The sequence below is a fragment of the Lemur catta genome, chromosome 18 (assembly GCF_020740605.2).
Source record: "Lemur catta isolate mLemCat1 chromosome 18, mLemCat1.pri, whole genome shotgun sequence".
NCBI lineage: Eukaryota > Metazoa > Chordata > Mammalia > Primates > Lemuridae > Lemur > Lemur catta.
Window position 1 is genome coordinate 39963561 of NC_059145.1, and position 20821 is coordinate 39984381.

The 20821-nt window shown below is 57.2% G+C and overlaps 1 protein-coding gene across 6 annotated transcripts in view; it reads left to right on the forward strand.

The window, feature by feature from the left end:
• The window catches only part of PLXNB1 (plexin B1), a 26074-nt gene extending 10832 nt beyond the window's left edge, over window positions 1-15242 (forward strand). For 4 of the 6 annotated variants that reach the window (XM_045530331.1, XM_045530330.1, XM_045530334.1 and 1 more), the window contains 27 exons: window positions 92-214; window positions 407-529; window positions 893-986; window positions 1075-1247; window positions 1371-1522; window positions 3052-3157; window positions 3334-3470; window positions 3726-3902; window positions 4130-4316; window positions 4483-4725; window positions 5414-5590; window positions 5673-5821; window positions 6343-6443; window positions 6536-6753; window positions 6869-7047; window positions 7181-7247; window positions 7477-7623; window positions 8423-8591; window positions 8843-8946; window positions 9025-9109; window positions 9328-9500; window positions 9699-9859; window positions 9946-10093; window positions 11990-12054; window positions 12183-12258; window positions 13275-13349; window positions 14532-15242. In XM_045530331.1, the coding sequence (XP_045386287.1) occupies window positions 92-214; window positions 407-529; window positions 893-986; window positions 1075-1247; window positions 1371-1522; window positions 3052-3157; window positions 3334-3470; window positions 3726-3902; window positions 4130-4316; window positions 4483-4725; window positions 5414-5590; window positions 5673-5821; window positions 6343-6443; window positions 6536-6753; window positions 6869-7047; window positions 7181-7247; window positions 7477-7623; window positions 8423-8591; window positions 8843-8946; window positions 9025-9109; window positions 9328-9500; window positions 9699-9859; window positions 9946-10093; window positions 11990-12054; window positions 12183-12258; window positions 13275-13349; window positions 14532-14636 (3714 nt within the window). In that variant the 3' untranslated portion in view covers window positions 14637-15242. The remainder of the gene's footprint in view (window positions 1-91; window positions 215-406; window positions 530-892; window positions 987-1074; window positions 1248-1370; window positions 1523-3051; window positions 3158-3333; window positions 3471-3725; window positions 3903-4129; window positions 4317-4482; window positions 4726-5413; window positions 5591-5672; window positions 5822-6342; window positions 6444-6535; window positions 6754-6868; window positions 7048-7180; window positions 7248-7476; window positions 7624-8422; window positions 8592-8842; window positions 8947-9024; window positions 9110-9327; window positions 9501-9698; window positions 9860-9945; window positions 10094-11989; window positions 12055-12182; window positions 12259-13274; window positions 13350-14531) is intronic. The other 2 variants (XM_045530332.1, XM_045530333.1) reach the window with 2 other exon arrangements.
• The last annotated feature ends 5579 nt before the right edge of the window (window positions 15243-20821 follow it).

Here is a 20821-nt window from a genome sequence, read left to right on the forward strand (position 1 = left end):
TGCACCAGCCTTGTCCCTGGAATCTGGCAAGGCAAAGGGCTGAGGTGGGCAGGGTAGGCTCCATAGGCTGCCTTGCTCTTGGTGCGTGCAGGAAGAGGTGAACTGGGGGGCAAGCTCCTGCCCTTGTGTGGAGAGTGTTCAGGGTTCCACGCTGATGCCTGTCCATGTGGAGCGGGAAGTCCGGCTGCTAGGCAGGAATCTGCACCTTTTCCAGGTGGGTGTGTCCTGCCTGCTGCTATCCTCTGAGCCTTCTTGGCTATTGACAAACTATGCACAAGCCCTGGGGCCAGGAAGAGGGCATGGCCCCAGGGCTCAACCCCAACCCAGAGGCTGTGCCGGGAGACCCGCGGGACTCTCTGGGACCAGCTCCTAAAGCTGCCCCAACAGCTGTGTCCTCTGTCCCCAGGATGGCCCAGGAGACAATGAGTGTGTGATGGAGCTGGAGGGCCTCGAGGTGGTGGTTGGGGCCCGGGTTGAGTGTGAGCTGCCTCCAGATACCCAGTGTCACGTCATATGCCAGCAGCATCAGGTGCAGACCATGAGTACCTGGGTGGGCAAGGGCGCCCTGGCCACAGGCTGGCTACCAGCCTTAGTTGAGTGTCCCACACTTATCCAAGCGAGCCTGGGTATCCCATTTCTGACCTCTGACTGTGTGCCCCCTGGGGTCCCTGTGTCCCAGCTGTGACATCTAACTTGAGAGCCCATGGGGTCCCTATACTCAGTTCTGCCTTTAACCTCCAACCTTGTGGCCCCATGGGGTCCCTGCACTCCAACTCTGACTTCTGACCCTGTGTTCCTGTAACTAGTCATTTTGGTCCTTTCTCTGACCACCACCTCCCCAGGCCTGATCCTTCCCCCTACCCAGGCTCTGACCCCACTCTCATTTCTCCAGCTCAGCTATGGGGCTCTGCAGCCGGAGCTCCGCATAGGGCTGTTTCTGCGCCGGGCTGGCCGTCTGCGTGTGGACAGTGCTGAGGGGCTGCATGGTGAGCTGACAGGGCCGTTGGGGCTGGCTGGTGGCAGCAGGGCTACCTCTGCAGGCCTGCCTCTCACATTTGTCTCTGCCACCCCCAGTGGTACTGTATGACTGTTCTGTGGGACATGGGGACTGCAGCCGCTGTCAAACCGCCATGCCCCAGTATGGCTGTGTGTGGTGTGAGGAGGAGCATCCACGTTGCGTGGCCCGGGAGGCCTGTGTTGAGGCTGAGGCTGTGGCCACCCAGTGCCCTGCGCCCCTCATCCACTCGGTGTGTCTAAAAACTGGCATTTCTCTTCCTCACTGTTGCCCTTGGAGGGGAGAATGCAGGGAGCCCAAAGGTGGGAGCTCCTCTCCAGGTGGGTGGAGGTGAGCAGTCCTTCTCCTGGAACAGGTGGAGCCACTGACTGGACCTATAGACGGAGGCACTCGCATAACCATCAGGGGTTCCAACCTGGGCCAACATGTACAGGATGTGCTGGACACAGTCAGGGTGGCTGGAGTGTCCTGTGCTGTGGACACCCAGGAATATGAGGTCTCCAGCAGGTGAGCTGGACCGGTCAGGAGCAGGGAACACCTCAGGGGGCTCCATGGTTGGCTCTCCCACCCAGGGCATCCCACCCACTACTTGTCTGCCCTGCTGTCTCCTGTCCCAGATTCTGGTCACAATGCCTCAGTGCTGGGGTTGCCGTTAGGCCCCGGAGCACACACCTTAGCTTCCTGCTCAGACCTGCAGGTTCCTGGCATGGGCTGTTAGGGGATCATTCCTGGGCCTGTCTGGGGGCAGGGTCACTGCCAGAGCTGACTGGTGGCTTTGCTTCCTGGCTCTGCTTAGGTGTTCTTACCTGGCTTTCTGAGTGACCATGCATGTAGTCATGGCAGCAGGGGCCTCAGATCCCAGACAGCTGTGTTCAGGGGCTGCCCTTCCTACCAACTGACCCTTCTCCTCCCAGCACTGCCCTGGGCCACTGGGCTCCTCAAGAGGGTAGACTTGTGGCACACTTGCTGAGGGCCAGGCCCCTCTGTCCTAGTCTCTGGGGATGCCTTTTGCCTTCTTGGTGCTCATGGCTCACTGAGATTCTGGGTCATGGTAACCTGGCCAGCGGTTGCAGGGTCCCAAAGGTGCATGAACGGGACATTCCCAAGGAGGTATCAAGCAGCAGAGCCCAATCCTGGCTGAATTTCAGGGTAACCTGGAGAGCCTGTCCAAAATCAGCACAGAGCAGATCCTCACTCCGCCCTCAGAGGTCTGGGTTCAGGGGGCTTGTGGTGGGCCCTACAGTCTGTATTTGAAGCAAAGAACCGCTTTGCTAGAGCACAGTTTCCCCTAAATGTGTTATAACTGAGAACTAAAGTGACTATCTAGACTGCTAATGATTCCGTAACCATAAGACTACAGTAATTTATGACGTGATTTGTGAAGGGATTAAAATATGTTCTGGATGGAGCCTCCCCTGGGTAGTTCACACATTGCTTGTTCTGTTTTCTTGGAGTGTTTACGGTGACTGTGACAGTGTCACAGGGTCAAGCCACTGTAGGCTTAACATTCTGGAAACTAATTTGCCCGAGCTTCTGTTTTCTGGCTAAGAACCAGCATTTTCTTAGACTGTTCACTTTCCCTTCACTTCTATTCCCCAGATATGACTAGAGGCTTTCAGGGACTTTTTTCATGAAGAAATCAAGTTTCTACCACTTTGAGAGTGGGCACTGTGCACGTGGCCGTGGTGGAGGACCCGGCGGCTGGCTGGGCCACTCACTGGCTCAGCAGCTCACCCCCACAGCCAGCCTTACAGGGCTCCTTTGTAAATTTATGCCACAACACAGATAAATTCCTCCTTGTTGGGGGCCTCTGGGGTTGAACTTGAATTATTGAAACCACAAATATTCTCAGATGCCAAGGCCTTCTAGTGTGCCATAAGGAATTCCCTCCAAAGTGTGAGAGGGTCTCTGTCCATCCTGTGGAGGATGGGGAGGGGAAGACCACCTGTCAGTGAGGCAGGGAGAGGGGCCACCAGGTCTATTGGAGGGGGCCCTTGGTGCAACCTGGCACCCCTTAGCCTGCCCTGTGCCCACAGCCTCGTGTGCGTTACTGGGGCCAGCGGGGAGGAGGTGGCTGGCGCTGTGGCAGTGGAGGTGCTGGGAAGAGGACGTGGCGTCTCAGAGCACGACTTTGCCTATCAGGTGCCTGACTGCTGAAACACCCCCAGCTGCCAGAGGGCCCCCCCTCTGGTGGCTCCTCTCAGCCCATCTGGTTCTGCCTTCGCAGGCTCCCCACCCCAGGCCATCTCGTCTGTCTCAGCTCTCTCGGAGATGCCTCTGGCCTGATGCTTGTTTGTCTCTTTGTTCTTTTCCCGTAGGACCCAAAGGTGCATTCCATCTTCCCGGCCCGTGGCCCCAGAGCTGGGGGCACCCACCTCACCCTGCATGGTTCCAAGCTCCTGACTGGGCGGCTGGAGGACATCCGAGTGGTGGTTGGAGACCAGCCTTGTCACTTGTGAGGGCCACTTCCTCATCCTGCAAAAATCCAGGGAGAAGATAGAGTGGCTGGGGTGCTGGGGAGAGCAGAGAGTGGGGAAGGGCGGAGTCTGGTCTTTCAGAAAGTGGCCAAAGTCTCCCTAAGCCGGGCTATTGGAGACTGTAGTCAGCAGCCAAGGGAAGGGAGCTGAGGCTTGAGTGGGTCCCGATTTCCTTTGCCTTTACCCTTCTGGCCCAGGCTGGCCTGCTCTCCACTCCCACCTCCCCTCCCCAGGCTGCCGGAGCAGCAGTCAGAGCAGCTGCAGTGTGAGACGAGCCCACACCCCACGCCCGCCATGTTCCCTGTGGCTGTGTGGTTTGGGGCCACTGAGCGGAGGCTTCAGCACGGCCAGTTCAAGTACACATCAGACCCCAACGTCACCTCTGCTGGCCCTACCAAGAGCTTCCTCAGGTGCTGAGCCAAGGGCGTGGCTGCATGGCATGTGGCAGGGAGATCTTTGCAGCTGCACTGTGTTGTGGGTTTGCAGGGCTTTACATGGGGACTGTGAATCCCATGCTGCTGGAAGGGACAAGGGGTCATGTGATTTGGGGCTGGGCTGAGCTAACCTAGCTGGGACCGGGCTGTGCTTTAGATCCTGGATCACCTAAGCTGTGAGTGGCTCATGGGCTGTGTTTCAGTGGAGGACGTGAGATATGGGTCCGTGGCCAGAATCTGGATGTGGTGCAGACACCAAGAATCCGAGTGACCGTGGCCCCAGGAGTGCAGCAGCCCAGCCAGGGGCTTGGACGGAGACGCCGAGTGGTCCCAGAGACAGCATGTTCCCTTGGAGTTCCCTGTGTCAGTCATCACGTAGGACACTCTTGGGTATTCCCTGCCTGCACTGGGCTAGCCATCACCCTCCCCTCGCCCCCCCACCACACCCTGCAGACAGCCATGGGTGGCTGGTACCAAAGGAGGCCCTTCTCATCTTTGTGTGGCCCCCTTCCCACATGGCCCCTCGGTTAACCCTCCTTTGTCTTCCGTCACCCAGTTTGAGGAGCCATGCCATGTGAACTCTTCGCAGCTCATGCTATGCCGCACACCTGCCCTCCCGGGCCCGCTCGAGGACCCCTGGGTCCGGGTGGAATTTATCCTTGACAACCTGGTCTTCGACTTTGCAACACTCAACCCCACACCCTTCTCCTATGAGGCTGACCCCACCCTTCAGCCCCTCAACCCTGAGGACCCCACCATGCCGTTCCGGCACAAGCCTGGGAGTGTGTTCTCTGTGGAGGTACTGCTCCTGCTTGGACATGGCAGGGCCTAAGCCCCTCCTTTGCTGGACAGTATTGCTGTGTGTGGTGGAGAGGCCAGAACAGCAGAGCAAGGGCCAGTGGACAGGCACGGCTCCTCATCCTCACTGTGGCGAAGGCAGAGGGGCTGGTGGGGGAGTGCCTAGTCTAGCACCTGGCAGAGGTTTGGGTTTGACTGCTTAGGTGGTGGCCTGGGTCTTGACACACTCCATGGCAGGTTCCTGAACGACAATGTGTAAATGGGTGGTGTGGCGCGCAGTAGGCGACGGCGCTGATCCCCAGTTGGCAGCCTGGCTCACGTGGACACAAACCAGGCACATGTTCTGGACATGTGTAGCAAGCAGTAGGTGGGCACTCGGGCCATAGGTCAATCCACCGTCACCCATCTGGTGGGCCTTCAGACAAGAGTAGGGGCTCTGGCTTTGCTAGTTGACTGGGCAGGATTTGGGGACAGCTTTATGTTCTTTATATTTTTGGCTCTGGAGAAGAAAGATAGGGAAGGGTCGTGGGGAACAGATGGGAGGACGCCACGTGACTGTTAGCCCCCTGTGCACAGAAAGAGGTGCCGAGCTCTCGAGGGGGGTGTTTCAGGACCATCTTTCCCCGATTTGGGGGCATAGGACCTGAGCAAAGGGTTCTGAGTGACTGATCAGTGATCCCGTGTTCCAGGGGGAGAACCTGGACCTTGCAATGTCCAAGGAGGAGGTGGTGGCCATGATAGGGGATGGCCCCTGTGTGGTGAAGACGCTGACCCGGCACCACCTGTACTGCGAGCCCCCTGTGGAGCAGCCCCTGCCACGGCACCATGCCCTCCGAGAGGCACCTGATGCTTTGCCTGAGTTCACGGTCAGTGGGCAGGCCTGGGACCGGAAAGGGCTGGGCACCAGGCATGTGCTTAACCCTGGCTCACAAGTGGCTCCCCACACAGGTACAGATGGGGAACCTGTGCTTCTCCCTGGGTCACGTGCAGTATGATGGCGAGGGCCCCGTGGCTTTTCCTGTGGCAGCCCAGGTGGGCTTGGGAGTGGGCACCTCTCTTCTGGCTCTGGGTGTCATCATCATTGTCCTCATGTACAGGTGGGTACAGCCAGATGTGGCTGGGCTGGAGCAGGTCGTGGGATCTGGCTGGACCGGGAAGGGATAGACTGGACCAGGGGTCAACAAACACTTTCTGTGAAGGGCCAGTGAGTAAATATTTTAGGCTTTGCAGGCCAGGTAGTTTCTGTTGCAGCTACTCAATTCTGCCATCGTGGCACAAAAGCAGCCATGGGCAGTATGTAAACATGAGTGTGGCTGTGTTCTAACCAGTCACTGTTTATAAAGATAGCTTGTGGAGCAGATTTGGTCTGGTTGTAGTTTGCTGATCCCTGGCCTGAGCTGTGCTGGGCTGGACAGGGCACGGGTAGGTGTGACTTGCTTGGGAGCAGGCAGGCTGAATTGCTCTGGGCTAGGCCTTGGCTTGGCTGGGCACAGACAGTCAGACCATGTGGATGAGGCTACGGTGTGTCTGGGGCTGGGTCAGGCAGGCCTGGGCCAGTGGGACCCAGCAAGGGTTTTGGCCTCATGTGGCTTCCCCTCCTGACCTCGGAGCTGAGCAGGAGGAAGAGCAAGCAGGCCCTGAGGGACTACAAGAAGGTCCAGATCCAGCTCGAGAATCTGGAGAGCAGTGTGCGGGACCGCTGCAAGAAGGAGTTCACGGGTGAGGCCACAAGAACACCCTCCAGGGCTCTGCCAGATCCCACTCCCATGAGAGGGAGTTGGCACCCAAACCTGGCCTCTCCCGCTCGACAGACCTCATGACCGAGATGACCGATCTCACCAGTGACCTTCTGGGCAGTGGAATCCCCTTCCTTGACTATAAGGTGTATGCTGAGAGGGTCTTCTTCCCTGGGCACCGGGAGTCACCCTTGCACCGGGACCTGGGTGTGCCTGAGAGCAGACGGCCGACTGTGGAGCAAGGGCTGGGGCAGCTGTCCAACCTGCTCAACAGCAAGCTCTTCCTCACCAAGGTGCCCACCCCCACCTGGACCCTCCTCTCCCTGTCTCCCCGCTGACTGCTCTCTCCTGGCTGTGGTTTCTGAGTCCGCTCCTCCCCCCAACCCCTTCCCCTCTTCCTGGCTCCAGTTCATCCACACACTAGAGAGTCAGCGCACCTTCTCGGCTCGGGACCGTGCCTATGTGGCATCTCTACTCACTGTGGCACTGCACGGGAAGCTTGAGTACTTCACCGACATCCTCCGCACCCTGCTCAGTGACCTGGTGGCCCAGTACGTGGCCAAGAACCCCAAGCTGATGCTACGCAGGTCTGTGGCTGTCAGGGCTGGGCGGGCTGTAGGCAGCTGGAGCTGGTGCAGGGCCTTGGGTCCGGGGGTCTGTGGAATAGAGAGCCCCATGGCCCCATCTGCTGACTCTGCCTCCCCATTCCTGTCGTCTCAGGACAGAGACTGTGGTGGAGAAGCTGCTCACCAACTGGATGTCCATCTGCCTCTACACCTTCGTGAGGGTGAGAGAGGCAGAGGTGCATGGGGCTCCTGTCCAGGCAGGGTCAGGCCCTCCAAACCACCACGCCTCCAGCCCCCACACAGCTTGCATGCTCGCGCTGGAGCAGAGACTCCTGCTCACCTTGTCCTCAGTTACCTTAAGCCTGTGTCCTGACCCCTTCCCCAGCATGCGTCATGTGCCATATATCTCTGCCACCTGTCTGGGGGCCCTAACTGCCTGCACTCCCTCAGGACTCAGTAGGGGAGCCCCTATACATGCTCTTCCGAGGGATTAAGCATCAAGTGGACAAGGGACCAGTGGACAGTGTGACGGGCAAAGCCAAATACACCCTGAATGACAACCGCTTGCTCAGAGAGGACGTGGAGTACCGTCCCCTGGTGAGGGTGTGCGTGTGTGTGTTCTGCAGTATCAGTGCCCGCTGAGGGCCGGGGCAAGAGGGAGTGTAGGGGTGTGGAGTTGAGGCACCAGCTTCCGGTGTCAGCACGTGGACAGAGATCCCGCCTGACCTCTGGCTGGGCGCTGGAGAGAGAGCTTCGGACTGGCTCAACAGGATAGAGGTTTGGGCCAGACCTTGGGAACAGGGCCTGGATGTGCTCCCAGGCTTGGGATGGGACCAAGGTCTCGGAGGAGCCAGCCCTGTCCTGGGCCATGGGCCTGAGCTGTGCCAGGGCTTGACCCGGTTTGCCTGGCCACCCCACCAGGGATGCGGCCTTGCCCACAAAGCCAGAACCACCCTGGCAAACAGGGCAAACACTTCTCAGGGTTTGCTTCCCCCCAAGTCCACATGAGGGTTCCTTTGGGGGAATCTCAACTCAGGCTCCGCTGAACTTGCTCCTGCCAGGATGGGTGGGGGCTACTCTCTCGTGCAGGCTTGCCTCAAGCACCTTGGCTTGGCCAGCTCAGCCAGGCACCGGAGGTCTGAGTGAGGAGAGATTGGTGCTCACCTGTTCTGCCATCTTCCCCATAGATGTTTACAAGCGCACCATGCTAGGTGCTGGGGTCACGAGGGAGGAAGCTGCTGTCCCCGGGGGAGGCAGGCAGGTGAAGAGACAAGAATTAGGGACCGCTTGGTGCTTGGGGGTCAGAGGCAGTGGCTCCTCATGGGTTGTCCTTGCCCTTGGTCTTGGTCATCCTGAATGTACACAAACCCTGATGGCTCCCACGTATCCTGTGTAGACTTTGAATGCACTGATGGCTATGGGGCCTGGGGCGGGAGAGGCCCAGGGCGTGCCCGTGAAGGTTCTGGACTGTGACACCATCTCCCAAGCCAAGGAGAAGATGTTGGACCAACTTTATAAAGGAGTGCCTCTTGCTCAGCGGCCAGACTCCCGCACCCTGGATATCGGTGAGGGCATGGAGAGTCCTTGGGGACCTGAGCCAGTGTTGGGCCTGGGCTGCTCTGGGACCAGCTCTGCAGGGACAGCTTATCACCCAGGGTGGGTAGGAGTCACCCCCTGGTGAGGAGTCCCTGCTCTTGGTCTTTGGAGAGGTTGAGTAGGGCTGTCCCTGACAGTGTCCCTGTGGAGGAAGACGTGGGCTCCACTGTGGGAAGGCTATCTTGGAAGCCCTGGACCAAGTCCTACCTTGCCCTTGCAGAGTGGCGGTCTGGGGTGGCTGGGCACCTCATCCTGTCTGATGAGGACGTCACTTCTGAGGTCCAGGGTCTGTGGAGGCGCCTGAACACCCTGCAGCATTACAAGGTGGGCGGGCTGAAGGTTGGAGGAGGGGTGTGGGTTGGGGAGGGGGCTGGTGGAGGGATCACCAGCTGTGGTCAGCAGGTCCCAGATGGAGCAACTGTGGCCCTCGTCCCCTGCCTCACCAAGCACATTCTCCGGGAAAACCAGGATTATGTCCCTGGAGAGCGTGAGTACTGCCTCCCATCACAGTCCTCTGCCCTTGCTGTGCCCAGGCCTGGGCAATGGGGAAGGGCCTTTGGGCCCCAGGGCAGGCTCATTTGTATTGCCCTTCCACCCAGAGCAGCTCTCAACCAGGTGCCTCCACTCCGGGGAAAGTTGACAGGAGCCAAGGGGCCTGGGGAGGTGGCACCTGGTGAGGGGTAACAATGTGGGCTTTTGGCACAGGGACCCCAATGCTAGAGGATGTAGATGAGGGGGGCATCCGGCCCTGGCACCTGGTGAAGCCAAGTGAGGAGCCAGAGCCGCCCAGGCCTCGGAGGGGCAGCCTTCGGGGTGGGGAGCGTGAGCGAGCCAAGGCCATCCCTGAGATCTACCTGACACGCCTACTGTCCATGAAGGTGGGGCAGCGAGGGCTGGGCAGGGCTGGGGGCAGGGATAGGACAGGCAGTGGGGTCTGGCTGTGGGGAGAATGGCCACTCGTGGAATTTGGGGTGGTGTGGGGTTCGCAGGCGGAGTGCCAGGAGGTGTCTGCGGCTGGGCTGGCGCTGAGGTCCCCTTGCCGAGCGCCCCTTGCTGCTTCCCCCACCCTCCCGTAGGGCACCCTGCAGAAGTTTGTGGACGACCTGTTCCAGGTGATTCTCAGCACCAGCCGCCCCGTGCCACTCGCTGTTAAATACTTCTTTGACCTGCTGGACGAGCAGGCCCAGCAGCACGGCATCTCCGACCAGGACACCATCCACATCTGGAAAACCAACAGGTGGGGCGGGGCTGCTGGGCCCGGGGTGTGTGGGGGTCCCTCCTGCCTCCCCAGCACACTCATCAGCTACGTCTGCCCCCCCCCAGCTTGCCGCTGAGGTTCTGGATCAATATAATCAAAAACCCACAGTTTGTGTTCGACGTGCAGACATCTGATAACATGGACGCGGTGCTGCTTGTCATCGCGCAGACCTTCATGGATGCCTGCACCCTGGCCGACCACAAGCTGGGCCGGGTGAGCGGGTCTGGGGCAGGCCCGGGGGGTGAGTGGGGATGGGATGGTGTGGGCTGGGGGCAGTCAGTGCTGTGCATACCCAGATTCCAGGCTTTCCTGAGAATTTCAAGAAAGAGGGTTTGGGGAGACCTCTGACATCCCCAGGCCAGGCCTTGTCCCAGGGGCTCCCTAGAAGGTAGCAATGCCTCAGTCTTAAGGGATAAGCAAGGGTAGGGGGCATCGTGCGCCAATTCGCAGGGTTAAGATGTGGGCAGCAAGCACAGCCTGGTGTGGCTGGGGCATAGAAGCTGGCAGGCTGTGGCAGTAGGCCAAGGCCACTGGTCAGGGCTCACTCTGAGGGCAACAGGGTGCCCCAGAAGGCCTGGGAGTGGGGGAGTGGTGTGGTCAGACCTGAGAATTCCGTGGAGCATCCTGGCAATTGTGCAATGGGTGGACTGGAGCGTGGGAGTCCAGAGGGGACAAGCTAGTGGCCAGATTCAAGCTGGGCAAGAGGATGCCAGACAGGCAGAAGCTGTAGTTTGGATGTGGGGGGATAAGGAAGAAGAGAGGGTCACATATGATCCCTGGGCCTCTGGCTGTGGAGAGCTCAGACTTGGAGGAGGTGAGCCTGATGTGTGTGGGGCCACCACGTGGTTTCCAGGTGGAGATGGGGACTTTGCAATCCCAGAGCAGCTCCGGGCTGCCTGGTGGATTTGGTTCCTTAGGGTGGTGGAGGTGTCTGCCTGCCAGTGTGGTAGAGCAGAGCGTCCAGGGCAGTGCCGAGGTTTGAGGGGTGTGCTGAAGAGGGGAGCTGGGAGACACGGAGGAAAAGTGGTCTGAGCTGCCTGGTAGCACAATGGTCAGGAGTGTGTTGTCGTAGTAGTCAAAGCCAAGAGCCCCATGACATGCAGGGTCCCCAGTGTGTTGGGCAGGGCCCTTGTGTGGCTCTGCAGGTCCGTTAGTGGCTCTGCTTCGCCTGGATCCTTGGGCCGCAGTTGTCTTTTGTCCTCTTCAGAGATCTCTAGACCTTTCTGAAGAAACAAAATGGAAAGTTCCACCCTGCAGCGCCGTCTTTTGGGAGCCATTTTTGTTGTGCATGCTCTCATCATTCTGCCTGCAATGAGCTGAGCATCACAGGGCCACACCAGGACCCACGGGGCCGCCTCTGGGGCTGGGTGCCTTGTCGCAGCTGAGTTTTTTTGCCAGACCTTTCCATTGCCCGTCCCCCCCTTCCTAGCAGAACAGCAAATGGTTCCTGGGTGGCTCAGGAATAGTCCAAAGCAGGAATGCCAAGGTCCCTCCATGGAGCACTGACGAGAAGACACGCATCCTGACCCTGCCCACGTGGGGCAGCGCTGCCTCACAGTCTTTCCCACCTTCCCAGCAGCTTTAGGATGAGGCAGAGGTCCTGAGAACAGAAGTGTGCTGCCCAGACGCTGCTGGGAATTGTGTCTGGCTGTGTTAAGTGACTTGAGAGACCTGCTTCAAGTCCCAGCTTAGCCACTCAGGAGTGAGGTGGTCTGTGGCAATTTACATAATTTTCTAGGTCCCAGTTTGCTGATTTTTAAAATGATCACATGGGGAATAGACACCATGCTTCCCGCGCTCCGTGCCAGCCCTTGCTAGATCCAGATGGAGGCATGTGGAGCTGGGAAATGACCTTAGCGTTACCCGGGGAGGAGCCCGGTTGACATCAGAGACAGGATGTTGGTGGAGGGCAGGGGGTGGAGGAGGCTCCTGCAGAAGGAAGTGGGCTAGAGTGACCAACCAGTCTGGTTTGCAGGAGTGAGGGGCTTCCTGGGATGTTGGACTTTTAGTTTTAAAACTGAAGCTGTGCTGGGAAACCCAGGATGGTGGATCACCTTAACAGGGCTCTCATCCTTCCTTCTCTTTCATTGCCCTCCTGCTGGCACCCAGGACTCCCCCATCAACAAACTTTTGTATGCTCGGGATATTCCCCGTTACAAACGGATGGTGGAAAGGTACTGGAGGGGCCTGGGTGGCTGGAGATTGGGGGTACGTGCGGCTGAGGCCAGCGGTGGGCCTGGGGTGGAGGTAGGGGGAGTGGGTTTGTTTGCCCAGCAGCTGCCGCACTCTGGCTCTCTGGCAGGTACTATGCAGACATCAGACAGACGGTCCCAGCCAGTGACCAAGAAATGAACTCTGTCCTGGCCGAGCTGTCCCGGGTAAGGCCTCCCTCTGCTTCTTGGGTTGGGCACAAGCCTCCTGCCGCAATGGTCCTGCCCCCATCACACTGCTCCTTTGTAGAGAAGCCCTTGGGACCTCAGCAGCCCTATGAGCTGGTTGGGGCAGGACACAAACCTTCATTATAAGAGCAGAATGTTCCAGGTGCCACTGTAAAAAGCTAGGGCTCCCAACATCTCACTACAGAGCAAGCAGGGGTCTTGTCCTGACAGCTGCCACCTAACCTGACTCAGCCAGGTGCTTGGTGCCTGCAGCTCTTGCTGTGATCTGTGGATGACAGATCTGGGATTTGGCCCCAGGCCTGTCTGGCTCTGCCTGCACATGTCTTCCCATGGCTCTGCCTTCCTCGGTGGCATAGACATGCCCCACCTACTCCTAATACAGCCCCAAAACATAGCTCCAGGGAATTTATAAACAATGTTTCTGAAATGGTGGTGATGATGGTTGGTGTGTGTCAAGCCCTTCATAGGGCACTTTGATTATCTCATTTGATCCCCATATGAGCTCTACAAGTTAGGTGACATGGCTCTGTTGTCCCGATGAGGAAGTTGAGGCTCAGAGATGTCTCCATGGAGGGGCTTGAGAGTGACTTCAGGAAATACTTGAGTTAGACCAGAGCAGAATCATGCTGGCCTCACAGCCTGCAAGCAGCATCTGTCACACTTGCCTCTGTAATCATCTGGAATGGCAGAGGGTCTGGGCCAGAGCCTCGAAGCACAAAACAGGCAGGGCCCCAGTGGAAACCCCAGGCCTTGCTGAAACTGCAGACCTGGGCTCTCTTCCTACCAAAGAGGCCTTCTGGCCCTATCCTGCCCCAGCTGGGTACCCCGCACCTGGGGTCCCTGGTCCCCGCGGGGCTCTGCTTCCCACTGCAGGGCTTATCCTTTCCTCCACCTCTCAGGCCCCTCCTCCCCCTCCCTCTTCCCTGGGGTCCTGGGCTGCTCCATGCTGGCTGCACCCCTCATCTCTTTCACCTCTCATTTGGCCTCCTCCCTAGAACTACTCTGGAGACCTTGGGGCGCGAGTGGCCCTGCACGAGCTCTACAAGTATATCAACAAGTACTACGACCAGGTGGGCAGGCCCTGGGCTCTGACTGGGAGGCTGACCTTGAGGGTCCCCTGGAGGTTGAGGGGATGGATGTGAGAGGGGGTCTGGCCCTGTGACTCAGGGTGGGGACCCTCAGGTCTGCCCCAGGTACAGTGTGAGGCAGGGTTGTGCCCCTTGGGGTTCTTCAGGCATGCCCCTAGTATTGGCCGTGCTTGTCCCTATCCCTCACTCCGCATCCCCACTCCTCTGTGGGCTCCCAGGCATGGTGCTGGTGGTTGGGGGCTGGGGGCTCTGCCAGGGCCTGGAGATAGTGCACAGGATGTGCTGGGAGGGACACAGCTGACCCCTCTGCCCCAACCATGCTCCCACTCAGTCCCTGCCAGAGTCTGATGCTGGCAGTGTGTTGCACATGGCCACCTCCACAGGTGCAGGCCTGGCCTGGCCATATGAGCCACCAGAGAGGAGGGTGCAGGCATAGGACCAGGCTGGGTAAGGGGACAGTGGAACTGGTGAGGGGGCTTTCTGGGGGATCCCTGGACTGGGCCTAAAGATGTGAGCACCCACCAGCCAGCCTGTGAGTGCTGATGGAATTGTCCACCCAGATGTTTGTGTGGCACCAGAGATGTGGCCAGTGCTGTTCAGAGATAAGGAACCTGCCTCATGGCCCACAGCCTTCCTCAGCATGGTGGGGGCCACGGTGAGGGGGAGGTGGGAGTGTCACACAGTCACATCCCCTCCTGGAGACGTGGTGGGCGATGGCTGTTCTCCCCAGTGCTGCTGCCCTCTCAGTTTCCACCCCCTCCCCTTGTGGCAGCCCCTGTCTGATTATGGAATTGCTTGTGTTTGATCAATATCTGTCTCCCTGTCCACATTTGTCTGATCACTATTGGGTCCCTGTCCTTGCCTGGCACCTGGCTTATGGGAACTCAGGAAGTGCTGTTGTGCTAGGTGGGCTTCTGAGGGGCTCAGTACTGAGTGAAGTGCTTCGTTCCCCACCTTAATACTCCTTAAAACCCCATGGTGCTTTTGCTGTTAGTATCCCTCCCACCGCCAAGGCCCTGAGGACGCAGGCAGTAAGCGAAGCAGTTTGCTGGGTTTCTTGGGCTCCTACCCTAGTTGTGCTGCAGCCTGGAGGCCTGTTGCAGTCTGCAGTGACCGTGTGAGCCAAGGAAGTTGCCCCTGATGGTGCTGGTCTCTGTGTTCCAGATCATCACAGCCCTTGAGGAGGACGGCACGGCCCAGAAGATGCAGCTGGGCTATCGGCTCCAGCAGATTGCAGCTGCTGTGGAAAACAAGGTCACGGATCTATAGGGACCCGGGAGCCCTGGCCTGCTGTTGCCTCAGCCCTGCCTGGGCAGCCCTGGAACCTCAAGGGAGAGACCACCTTCTTAGATGCCTGTAGTGACTGACAAGCAGAGTTAGTAGAAGGTGACTCCCAGTCTCCTGGTGGCTCTGGCCTCGGCCCTGCTGGACTCACATTGCAGGCTTGGGGCCCCGAGGCTCGTGGGGCAGTACTACCCCGCCAGCCCGCTGAGTCGAGTGACCCTGTGGGCCACTTCCTGCGTGACAGCAGTCTGCAGGGAGTTAGGGACTAAGGGCTTCCAGAGAGTGGCCGGAAGGGTCTCCAGGCCCATGTTCCTCAGTACTGGCCTGTGGCCCACTGGGATTCAGAGAGGAAGGAGCGCCCACGCTTCCTGTCCTCCGTCATCCCTGACCTCAGTTTAGCTGCCTCTGGCCTTGCTGCTGCCACATCCTAGGTCCAAGAGATGAAGGCCTCTCTGAGGCCACTGCAAACAGACCCCTCAGTAGGGCTGGCTGCCTCAGGGCTACCCCTGTGGGGAGGACATCTGCTGCTGGGGGCCTTGGGGAGAGTGGTGGCACCACTGACCCAGCTCTTCATTAAAGGATAACACACTGCCTGGAGTCTGATGTGTGGGCCTGGCCCGGCCCCTCCCTGAGTATGAGGGTGGCAGCTGTGCCTGGCAGGCATCAGGGGGAGGTGGCATCTGCACCCTGGGGGAGTCTCATGGTCCCCATGTAATGCCCCAGACTGCAGGGCTGGCTGGGCTCTCCTTGGTTCCTGGGCAGAGCCTGCCAGGGTCAAAGCTTCTGTGAAGGAAGTGAGAATCGCATTCGGGACAGGGTTGAGGAGGCCTGTGCCCCAAGGCGGAGGGGTCTACAGTCTCTTCAAGGGGACCTGCCTTATCTGCAGTTTGGGTATTCTCACTTCTCCGTCCATGTTCCATTTGTCTTGAAAGGAACCAGGAAAGGACGGCATCATTACAGGCAACTCTGGGCAGAGTAGATCTTGAGGACCCTTTTCCCTGGTCCTGTTTCTGGACTTCTAGAGTTTCTCTGTTGCCTTCCAAGTCAAGGCATCTTAGTCCTAAACTGAAGGCCACCTTGTGTGGTTTCTCCTGATTGGCAGCTGGAGGTGAGCTCTGAGGCTGCCTTAGCCGGGTCTCCTGTTGCTGGCTGAGTGTGTAGGGCAGGGTGTTGATGCCCCCCTTGACTGAGACCACCCTTGGCCTCAGCAGGAGGCAGGCCCCCTACCCACCCATGGAAGAGGCAAGAGCAGGGCCCTTCAGCCCTGAGGTCTTCAGAAGGCTCCCTCCCTTGGCGCTGTGCTCAGTGCCATTACCCCGTAATGCCCAGCCTCCCTTGCCCTCTGGCACTGAGGCCCTGTTTACCTCTTGGAGGTCTTCGATGAGGATTTGAAGAGATGGAGACTGATGCAATTCTAGGAGGAGTCCTCTTCCCTTCTTCTTTTTGGCCCTAAATAAAGCCATCTACAAAGTCCTTGTCCCTAACACAGCAGAAGCCATGTTGGACTTGTCCACGCCAGGGGTGGTTGCAGCTGCTATTCCTTGTGGGGCTCTAATGTCCCTCCTTCCCCATTTCTGCACAGTGTGGGGATCACAGAGACAGATAAGCAGTCAGGCGCCATCATTTGGGAGCAAGCCCTTCAAATGGGTGCTCTGGCCAGACTTTCACAGCCACTCAGAATGGTTCTGACTGTCCCCAACTGCTACTCTGGCCAAACCATAGAGTTGATCCCCATGGTGACAATCTCAGGGAGCAGGGCCAATGGGAACTCAGGGGTGGGCTTCAAGCAGGCACAGAGGGAGGCAGCCTTGGTCCACACCAGAGGGACCTCGGCAGAGCCATGCCTCTGTTCCTGGCCCAAGCCTCTGCAGGTTTTAGGAGGCCCGTAGCCGGGCAGGGAAGGCTCCTGGGAGAGGGAGGCCGTGTGCCTGCACACCTGGGCACGCGCACATGGGAGGGGTGAGTACTGATCATGCTCTGAGTCATCCACTTTCATGGCTCAGCCCTCACACAACATTGTCGTCATACAAGATATGAAGAAGAAACACCTAGCATGATGAGAGAGGAAACTCTTAAGTCCTCACTCAAAGCCATGGCCGAGAATGGAGATTCCAGCACCAACAGAACTTTGTGGTTGCTCACTTGGGTCTCGGCCACAATTTCGGTGTAGAATGTTCGTAATTCAGTTTGGTCAATCTTTTCCTAATTTTTTCATATCAAGACTGCAAAAGTGTGCCCTCATTACTGTTTTCCACAAACCTGTTAGCATACAAAGGCCTTTGTTTCTCATTGTCACCTGTGGCTTCTTAAGGAGTTTATTCAATGACTGACTTTTAAAGCACTTTCTCCAATTTAAATATTGGAATAATTGTCCAAATGGTTAGAAGACCCAGGAGTTATGTATTTTTATTAATTTTTTGATACTGAAGAATCATGTGCTAATCAGTCTAACAGCTTAGTTTGTGCTGATGAACGTTGGAATCATCTTGGAAGCCACTGGAAACATTGGGAATGGCAGACGGGCTCTGGGTTCTACTGGCCAGTGCCAGCAGGGGGCTCCTGGCTGTGCTGGGGCTATGGGGTGGGCCTGGCTGTCCAGGCTTTTCCGCTGGGCACCGATAACTGCTGGTGCTCGTGCTTCACCCACCAGGTTCCCTTAGGATAACTCATTAAAGAACAAATAACAGACCCCAAACCGCCTGGCTTCACTGGCTGGTGATGTTTTATGGATCTGTTTTTAAAAGTGTCCTGTCCTAATTAAGGATGATGGTTTATCCAATTCCAAAGATTTACCAAAAATCTAAGATAAGGATATCACCATGATATTTGAAAGGAATTTATCCCTCGATTGTGATGTTGGGGTAGTATTTATGAGCTTGGCTTATCTCGCTGATACATGCACTTGTAGGGAGACAACCATCTGTGCTGGCCAAGTGCCTATTACAAGAACCTCTGCAGGTCTAGGAGTGTGAAGCTCAGGTTGCAGCCGCTGTGGGAGTCCTGGGCCCCTGGGCCACAGGTGAGCTGGTGAGGTTGGCGTAGTGGTGTGCTGCCATCTTCTGGCCACATTGTAGAACTTATCAGAAGCAGCTACTGGTGTTACTGTGTCTGGGAGCTTTTTATAAAATTACCACGGGATTCAGTAGTGCTGGGGCTCAGTGGTCTTCCTGCCTTGTCTCTAACGCGAGTTCTGGCGAGCTGTGTCTAAGGACACAGTTGAGATGGTATAACAGTGAGTGACTAGTCAGGAAAACAGAAACCACTCTAGGTGTTTCCAACAGAGGGAATTTAAATATAAGGGATTGACTACAACAGTGATTGAAGGGCAAAAAGGGGCATAAAGTTATTTAGGGATTAGTGGCAACAGAAGCTTTTATCACCTCTTAGGTGGCAAAGGGGGCAGCAGTGTTGCCCACGGCCCTCTGGAGCCGGCGTGTGAGTGAGAAGCGGGGAGCTGTGTGCTGGTTGGTGCCACAGAGCCTGGGAGCCTGGCACCTGGCCCCACCACCCAGGCCAGGGCACCCTGCTGCCCCATTGAATGGTGCCACCAGGAAGAGAGGATCTCTTACTCTGAGACACCCCCTCCACCCCAGACTCCCCAAGATCTCAGGCCCCAAGAAGCCCAGGGAGTGGAGAGACAGGAATCCTGCCCTGGGAGGCAGGAGACCTGGGCTCTAGGTCCTCCTCCCTGACTGGGCCTCTGGGAGGAAGGGCAGAGATGTTCTGGCGTGTGGCAGGAGCCACCCTGTGTCATGGGGTTGGATGATCCCAGGCTGGCACCTGGCAGGATTTAACGAGGAAATGTTTGTCAAGGCAGGAAACTGACAGCGTGTACTAGAAAACATGAAGCTGGCAGGGAGTTTAACGAGGGGACTACTTGGAGAGCTGTGGGCATAAGGGAACCAGCCAGGGGTGGTGAAGTCCAGTTGTTCTCAGCCCTCGGCTCCAAGGGGCAGGGACAGAGCAGTCATCAGGACCATTGGGGCTGCAGCTGAAGGAGGAAGCCTTCAGGGGAGGATGCTGATGGGATAATTACCCCAGCCTCTTGCCCCTCCCACTGCCCAGACTCCTGTCCAGCTGGCCGACTCCCGACCTGGTTGGCCAACCCACCTGAAAGCCAGAGGGCAGGGGAGCCTGTCTGGCGCAGATGGTGGGACAGCTTTTGGAGTGCTGAGCGGTGGGCAGAAAGGGTCTGGTGCTGCCTCCAGCCCGAGCACCTACAGCCCTGGGAGGCACCCAGTAGGTGCTTTGTCATTCAAAGCCACGGGGTGACTGCCATCTCAGGACTTGGTTCCGGCCTCCCAGCTTCTAGGATTTCCCACCATACCTCATGCCCTGGTGCTCCTTGGGAGGTGCTGCACAGTCGGCCTGAAGGATCTTGGAAACCCCAACTTTTTAGGGCTGATGGGGCCTCCTGCCTTTCTCTCCAGATTGGGTGGGATGCTGTGTGTGCAAATATCGACCCGAGGAAGACTCAAATTCAGCAGGGCAAGGCACAGATCCATCCAAAGGGGAGGGAGGCCCCGGGCACCTGTGTTCCTCGCACCTGCGGAAATGTGTGCAGCATTCCCAAGCCCCCGTGCAGAGAGGGCCCCTCTCGCCTACGCCCAGCCCAGGTTGCTGACTGCAGTGGAGGCAGCAGAGCTCATTGTGTGTGTGTTAGCATATTTGTGCACAGTGTGTGGGTGGGTGGCTGGCACTGGGGATGGAGGATGGCTCTGCTCTCTGACAAATGAATGATGCCCTGGTGGAAAGCCCCGTGGACTTGGAGCTTGAAAAGTGGGCTTTTAGGCCTGGCCTTGGCAGTGACCACCTTGGGACAGTCGTCTCTTTTCTGAGCCTCAGGTTCCTCTTATATAAGATGCGGGTCCCTAACCACCTTTCCAGAGGTGAAAGGGCCCTGGTGACCCTCAGGGCTTCTCCATGGGGTTGTTGCAATACACTTCTGAACAGGCTGACTCACAGTAGGCTGACTCAACACCACATTAGAGACCCCACCCCTACCCACTCAGACCCAGTTTGAGTGGCATAACTGCAACTTGCTGTGGCATCCGGTCACCTTGCCTGTCCTCTGTTGCTGCAGCCTGCTGTCACCCCCCACAGCCTGCCACCCAGGTCTCACCCCAAGTGACATCAGCCAGGGAACAACAGGGATAACTTCCGTGGAACCCCCCTTCCTCATTTCTCTTTCAACACATTCTGAAAAATTTCTCTTCATTTTTCTTCTATTTCAGATCTTTCTCCTTTATCATCTTATTTTCTATTTTTCTCATTTTTTCATTTCCTTCTTTCATTATCCATTGCTGTTTTCTTTTTTCTTTTTTAATTTTTTTTTTTTTTTTTGAGACAGAGTCTTAACTCTGTCGCCCTCAGTAGAGTGCCGTGGCGTCAGCCTAGCTCACAGCAACCTCAAACTCCCAGGCTCAAGTGATCCTCTTGCCTCAGTCTCCTGGGTAGCTGGGACTACAGGCACACACCACGACACCCAGCTAATTTTTCTATTTTTGGTAGAGATGGGGTCTCACTCTTGCTTAGGCTGGTCTCAAGCGATCCTGACCTCAAGCAATCCTCCCACCTCGGCCTCCCAGAGTGCTAGGATTACAGGCACATCCTTTTCTTACTCATTCGTTTTTTTTCACTAAGTTCATTGTATTTTTATTCTCTTTACTTCCTTTTTTTTCTTTTTAAAAGAATTTTACTTTCAAAACTTTACCAATTGTTTCACTTTTGTTTCTCTGACCTCTATTTATTGTAATTGTCCTAGTCTCTTTTTGAGATACTGCAGCAATTTGGTCAATGTTGCTAGAGCCAGACGCCCTGGGTTGAGCCCAGCTCTGCCTCCTAGCAGGGGCTGACCTTGGGCAGGGCCCTCAGCCTCTGCTCTGTCAAACGCGTGTCTCTGAAGGGTGACACACACCGCCTGTGCAGTGCCTGGGCGGGGCCGGCCCACAGCACTCGAGGTGGAAGGGCTTGCTGTTACTGTCTGCCTGATGTCACCTACTCACTGCTCAGTTTCAGTCCTGTCTTCCACCCCCCTGCATTCCCCTCAGCCTGTTCCTTCTTATTTCCTCCTGGTCTCATTTGGATTCATCTACATTCTCTTACACTCTACTTTCAGCTTGCCCTATGCCCTCATTTCCAGCTTTTCTTACGCTTAGAAATTATGGAGT